The 6,597-nt window shown below is 35.8% G+C and overlaps 1 protein-coding gene across 3 annotated transcripts; it reads left to right on the forward strand.

Annotated features, from left to right (window-relative positions):
- The first annotated feature begins 2,256 nt into the window (after positions 1-2,256).
- On the forward strand, positions 2,257-5,172 carry LOC135139426 (choline transporter-like protein 1). 3 transcript variants are annotated; one of them, XM_064069652.1, is made up of 13 exons: positions 2,257-2,503; positions 2,565-2,585; positions 3,051-3,173; positions 3,223-3,365; positions 3,412-3,523; positions 3,574-3,628; positions 3,681-3,789; positions 3,838-4,039; positions 4,087-4,319; positions 4,370-4,599; positions 4,658-4,824; positions 4,871-4,957; positions 5,008-5,172. In XM_064069652.1, exons 4-13 carry the CDS (start codon positions 3,268-3,270, stop codon positions 5,149-5,151), a joined length of 1,437 nt encoding a protein of 478 aa, XP_063925722.1. In that variant the 5' UTR covers positions 2,257-2,503; positions 2,565-2,585; positions 3,051-3,173; positions 3,223-3,267; the 3' UTR covers positions 5,152-5,172. The 3 variants fall into 3 exon arrangements, with proteins under 3 accessions (XP_063925722.1, XP_063925721.1, XP_063925724.1); XM_064069651.1 differs by lacking the exon at positions 2,565-2,585; XM_064069654.1 differs by lacking the exons at positions 2,257-2,503; positions 2,565-2,585 and adding an exon at positions 2,840-2,969.
- Positions 5,173-6,597: the final 1,425 nt, after the last annotated feature.

Consider the following 6,597-nt stretch of genomic DNA (forward strand, 5'->3'; position numbering starts at 1 on the left):
ATTTCCAAAAATTTTCCAAAAAAGTGATTAAAATTGCTTTATTAACCCGAAAATTTGTGTCAAATTGTAGATAATCTTCCGCTAGTTACGATTCTGAAAGCGCTGTCACGATATCTGGTCCAATAAACACGCAACTATTCAAAAATTTTCCACGGAAATGGTTAAAATTGGTTCAATCGACCGACAATTGGTGCCAAATTGTAGATAATTTTCCGCTAGTTACGATTCTGAAATGGCCGTCACGATATCTGGTCCAATAAAGACGAAAAGCGAAATCAAAATTTCCAAAAATTTTCTAAAAAAGTGGTTAAAATGGGTTCAATCGACTAAAAATTGGTGTCAAATTGAAGATAATCTTCCGCTAGTTACGATTCTCAAATCGCCGCCACGATGTCTGGATCAATAAAGACGAAAAGTGAAATAAAAATTTCCAAAAATTTTCCAGAAAAGTGGTTAAAAATGGTTTAATCGACCGAAAATTGGTGTCAAATTGTAGATAATCTTCCGCTAGCTACGATTTTGAAATTGCCGCCACGATATCTGGTCCAATAAAAACGAAAAGTGAATTCAAAGTTTCCAAAAATTTTCCAAAAAAAGTGATCAAAATTTGTTTAATGGACCGAAAATTGGTGTAAAATTGTAGATAATCTTCCTCTAGTTACGATTCTGCAATCGCCGCCACGATATCTGGTCCAATAAAGACGAAAAGTGAATTCAAAATTTCCAAAAGTTTTCCAAAAAAGTGGTTAAAATTGGTTCAATCTACCGAAAATTGGTGTCAAATTGTAGATAATCTTCCGCTAGTTACGATTATGAAAGCGCCGCCACGATATCTGGTCCGATCAAGACGAAAAGTGAATTCAAAATTTCCAAAAATTTTCCAAAAAAGTGGTTAGAGTTGGTTCAATCGACCGAAAATTGGTGTCAAATTGTAGATAATCGTCCGCTAGTTACAATTCTGAATTCGCCGTCACGAAATCTGGTCCAATAAACACGCAAAGTCAATTCAAAATTTCCAAAAATTTTCCAAAAAAGTGGTTAAAATTGGTTCAATAGACCGAAAATTGGTGTCAAATTGTAGATAATCGTCCGCTAGTTACAATTCTGGAATCGCCGTCACGATATTTGGTCCAATAAATACGCAAAGTCAATTCAAAATTTCCGAAAGTTTTCCAAAAAAGTGGTTAAAATTGGTTCAATCGACCGAAAATTGGTGTCAAATTGTAGATAAGATTGCGCTAGTTACGATTCTGAAATAGCGGTCGCGATATCTGGACCAATAAACACGCAAAGTGAAATCAAAATTTCCAAAAATTTTCCAAAAAAGTGTTAAAATTGTTTTAATCACCCGAAAATTGGTGTCAAATTGTAGATAATCTTCCGCTAGTTACTATTCTGGAATCGCCGCCACGATATCTGGTTAAATAAACACGCAAAGTTAATTCAAAATTTCCAAAAATTTTACAAAAAAGTGGTTAAAATCGGTTTAATCGACCGAAAATTGGTGTCAAATTTTAGATAATCTTGCGCTGGTTACGATTCTGAAATCGCTGTCACGATATATCGTCCAGTAAAGCGACTAATCAATTCAAAATTTCCAAAAATTTTCCAAAAAAGTGCTTAAAATAGGTTTAATCGACCGAAAATTGGTGTCAAATTGTAGATAATCTTCCACTAGTGACGATTCTGAAATCGCCGTCACGATATCTGGTCTAATAAACACGCAAAGTGAATTGAAAATTTCCAAAAATTTTTCAAAAAAGTGATTAAAATTGGTTTAATCGACCGAAAATTGGTGCCAAATTGTAGATAATCTTCCGCTAGTTACTATTCCGAAATAGCCGCCACGATATCTGGTTCAATAAACACGCAAAGTGAATTCACAATTTCCAAAGACTTTCCGAAAAAGAGGTTAAAATGTTGCCTTTTTGTTTTAGTATGTGTATACGTCTTTTCACAACATGAAACTTAAAACACGTTTTAAATGGAAAATTTTCATAAACAAATATCGATTTTGCAATTTGGCTCCGTCCCGTAATTGCAAAATCAATATTTCGTTGCAAATATGTACCATTTTTACCATGTTCTAAGTTTCTTGTTGTGAAAAGATGGCTATGTATATTAAGATAAACAAGGCAAAATATAAGCCCCGCCCACCCACCCTATCTCAATTCTGATGAAAGACTATTAATAATAATAATAATAATAAAATATTTCAGCTGCGTACATAATTGGCGCAAATTTGGTTTCATTGTTTGTTGTGAATTTTTATCACTTGCAGAGCGCACTCGCGGGTGTAAGCACTCTTAATTACTTTAGTCATTTTTCGCCCTTTTTTGTGTACTTAAGTGATCATTTTTGCTTTTAGTTGGTTTGTGTTTAAATATCGTGTTAGTTTCTGGTTTGTGGGTGTTTTTGACTGCTCTGGAATAAATCTTCTGGCTATATTGTAGGGGAAGGTGGCATCATGGGATCTTCGTCCAGTATTATGAGACCAGAAGAGGTTAGTATGTGTTTTCTAGTTATGTAATTCGTTGTACTTTGTGAGTTTTTTTGTACGGTAGACTACAACCCAGAACTAGGAGGTAATAGATAAGCATCATTGCATTAATAAGAAGTGATGTAAATTTGTGAAAATAACAAGTGGAAATAACTAGAGGTGCTATTAATATAAAGTGCGATAACCAAATAACTGAGGTGACGAGATAAGAACTGACCTCTTCGGAGAGAGGGCTACATAAACCGAAAATAGACTAATTGACAGAATACACATGTAAACAGCGCACACTAAATACGCACAGTTTCAAGCACATATGCAACTTATCTCCGGTAATCCGGAAAAAAATAACAAACTACAGACAAAATGATATTTTTAACTTATCAACTAAGAAAAAAAGAAGAATCATCTTTCATTATTTATCTTATTTATCAAATAAAAATTTTAATTAAAGACGGAAAAATGTGTGAAAGTAAGCGGCTTCGTAGTCTAGTGGTCAAAGCACCCGCCCGACAAACTTACCTTCATATCATAATAAGCGATAATGTTTCAGCTCATTGAGTTCAGGAAGCTAAACACGTCCATCGAAAATGTGGAAGTGCCCGCACGACCCGAAAATAGGAGTGTCACGGATAAAACGGGATTCCTCATTTTTGGCATTTCCATATTGATTTTGGTAAGAGACTTTAGGGTACCAAGTTTTGGTGCAAAAATAGTTGTTTCAGATACCTTTCTTAGCCTACACCTTGGTCAACGTGGATTTTAGACACATGAGTTACGAGACCGACAACTGCGGAAACTTCTGTGGACTCAGAAACCCACTAATTCAAGGTGTTCCTTGCTCGGGTAAAGATTTCACAATGAGACGGTAAGTTCCGGCACCAACTGTTCTAAACCTTAAGCCTATTTTCTAGAGAATTGGATGCAAAAGGCGAATGCGATTATTTTAACACCGAGAAATTATTCGGACAGATGTATAGAACGTTTGAAGAGGACAATCCATTTGAGGACGACTTCGATACATCGGTATTTTAAGTTTGTGTTGTTTTATTAGTACTTATTTTAGTTGATTCTAGACTCAAAATGGCAGCGTTTGGTGGAGGTTGGTCTCGGCGATATTCATCACAACCGGTCAGAATTTTCTAAATATTTTGTAAAACAAAGTCTTAATTGAGGTGTACAGCTCTAGGTATACTCACACTAGTACTGCTAAGGTTTGCCCCAGCTCCGTTTGTGTGGGGAATTTTGATTTTTTCGATCTTGGTTTTATTGGGTACTACCGGACTTCTATGGTACGACTGTTCTAGAGTGTGGACTTTTTTTACATTTTTCTTTATTAGGACTTCGTACTTTCAAGGTAAAGACGTGTTTGACGAGCGGTCAATCTCTCTGGCACCGGTTCTTGCTTGGACAATTTTTGCTGTCACGATACTCATAATTTTTATGGTCATATTTAAGAGAATAGGTTTGGTTATTCAGTTATACAAAGAAACAACCAAAGTTCTTGCCGCTATGCCCCTAGTTGTGTTTTTCCCGATATTCGTAAGTACCGCATTTAAACTACTTTGGTACTAAAATCTAATTTTCAGATCGCATTCATCCAAATGATTGTGTTTATGGCTGTCATTGTTACCACCATCTGCATTTGGAACTTCAAAGAACTGACAAAACGCGACGAAAATGTGTACAAGTACGAACTATCTGGAGTCGCAATTCTCACAATCGTTTTTAATATATTCGTAGCCACCTGGGCTATGCGATTTGTTTCGGGGGTTCAGTCTATGACCATTGCTGGAGGTGTAGCACGGTGGTACTTTTCCAAGTAAGACAAATTTTTAGACTATGTCGCGATTACAATGTCTCGTGTTGCAGAAACAAAGATCATGTGAATTCTCCAGTTTGGTCTAGTTTTAAAGTTACATTGAAGTACCACCTCGGTACTATCGCATTTGGATCTTTATTGATGACGCTGTTCGCCGTAGTGAAGATGTTTCTGAAACTGTGTTGCAGAAATTCGTGCTGCAAGTGTTGCGAGAAATTTTGCTGTAACCAAGCCGAGGTACTACTCAAATTCTTGTCAGGAAATTCTTATATACTGACAGGTTAGCTATCAAAACAGCAAAAAACGATTTTTGTATTATAATAATATTTATGTTTCAGCAATTCATGGACAGTCTTTTCTGAGATCGGCTAGACGAGCTACCAAACTAGTTTTGACAAATATTGGCAACATTGTCGCTATAAACTGTGTTGGAGATTTTATTTTGGCAGTAATTATAATAGTTCTCTCTGTACTGGCCACAGCAATTTCCTTTGCCCTATTTAAGGTAAGTTCACGTCTTTTTTACACTGGTTTGTTTTAATTTTTTTCAGGATACTGGTCCAGTGGGAACGAAAACTGCCATTGGCTGTTTTTTCATAAATACTGTCATTATTTACGTAATATTTGGGACTTTCCAAGTGAGTTAACGTAATACAGTAGGACTATAATAAATTACCAATGTCTCCAGACCATCATCGACTCTCTCTTCATATGCTTCTGTGAAGATTCGGTCATGAATGACGGTATATCAAGACCATACTATATGTCTCGAGGTCTGAAGGAGTTTATGGAAAATTCGAAGAAGGAGCAAGAGCGACATACACGACAATAAAGTTTCAAAACAAAAAAAAAACAACAACAACAACAAAAAATATATACGAGTTAAGTTTATTGGTTTAATAAACTTGTTTTTAAAAAGAACTTTTCTTTTATTCACAAATATCATTATTACACTTGAATATTGATTATTGGATTATTTTATATTGATTGATTATTCACAATTACTTGATTATTCACTTATTTCTACTTCACAATTATTCACTTAAATTATTACAACTTATTGGGAGAGCGCGATTATGACGGGTTTATAAACTACGCGGCGGCGGCTTCTTAGTTACGCGGATGACGGATGCTTCTGAACTGAAAAATTAATTATTCCAATGCCTTTTATAAGGAGGAAAACTGCAGAATTGAAGTTCTCATGTTGATATTGATGCAAGTGTGGAAGCGCATCTTGCACGTGGCAGGATATGGGTCTGCAGAATGATTGTCCATTGTGGACTTATGCTCCCTCGTTAGATTGAAAATCGGGGGAGCCTGCGATGTCGAATTTTCAAAAGTCTTCCGGTGGTGGACCTGACAACCATCGGGAACGATATCTATGAATTCGAGGCTTGATACACTTGTGCCAAATGAAAAAGATTACTGTAACAATGAAAAATATACAAATTAAAATTGTCCAAATATTAGTGGAGTATGTGACGTATCCGTGGTCCTCTTTTTGAAGATCCTGTTGTATTTCGTGCATCCTGTGGTAAATTGGGTCGATGTCTGCCAAGTCGACTGTTTCGAGTTGTAACGGTTCTTGTTTCCAAATTTCTTCCGTGAGTGGTATATTTGATGAGATTTCTAATTTCGGTGTTTAAATTGACTGTTTCTTGAATTCAGGATTCTGGTAGCTCTGAAGGGTCCTTGAGTTGATTCTTAATTTACATCCATCTGGGACGGTGATAACGTAACTTCCTTTTACTGATAAGTGTTCTTCTTGTTGTCCGCATGTGGAAGTGGCTGGTTGCTCAATTGGGAATATTCCAATCCATTGGTTCTTGTCGATTTTTCTGATTTTTGTGTTCTTAAGGTTGACTTTGATGATTTTACACTGCTGGTAATTTTTCGAAAATTTGAGTAGTTGAATTTCACAAGGTGCTTCTTTGGAAATTTTACTGGTTTGTGGTAAGTTGCAGATATAGTCTCCAGGGGTGACTTCATTACATTTATCGTCGTTCAAACTGAAGTAAAGCTCGTTAAGGTAGAGGTATTTGTGGGATGGTATAATTATTTGGTAAGTTTTGGAGTCATGCTGAATGGGAAATGGGTATAATTGGTAAAAATTGTAATTATGAGGTTCGGTAAGAGGTATCTCAAAAATAAACGTAATATGCAGATCTTTTTGATAAGCCTTAATTTGGATTATTCTTTCGTAGGTTAAAAGGTTTGCTTCGTTGGCTTCGTAGGCGAGGCTTTTTTTGTCGAGTTTATTCTCTACTATTTTTAGTTC

This window comes from Zophobas morio, unplaced genomic scaffold (assembly GCF_036711695.1).
Source record: "Zophobas morio isolate AGI-343-1 ecotype UQ-CSIRO unplaced genomic scaffold, CSIRO_AGI_Zmor_V1 ptg000031l, whole genome shotgun sequence".
NCBI classification, from domain to species: Eukaryota; Metazoa; Arthropoda; class Insecta; order Coleoptera; family Tenebrionidae; genus Zophobas; species Zophobas morio.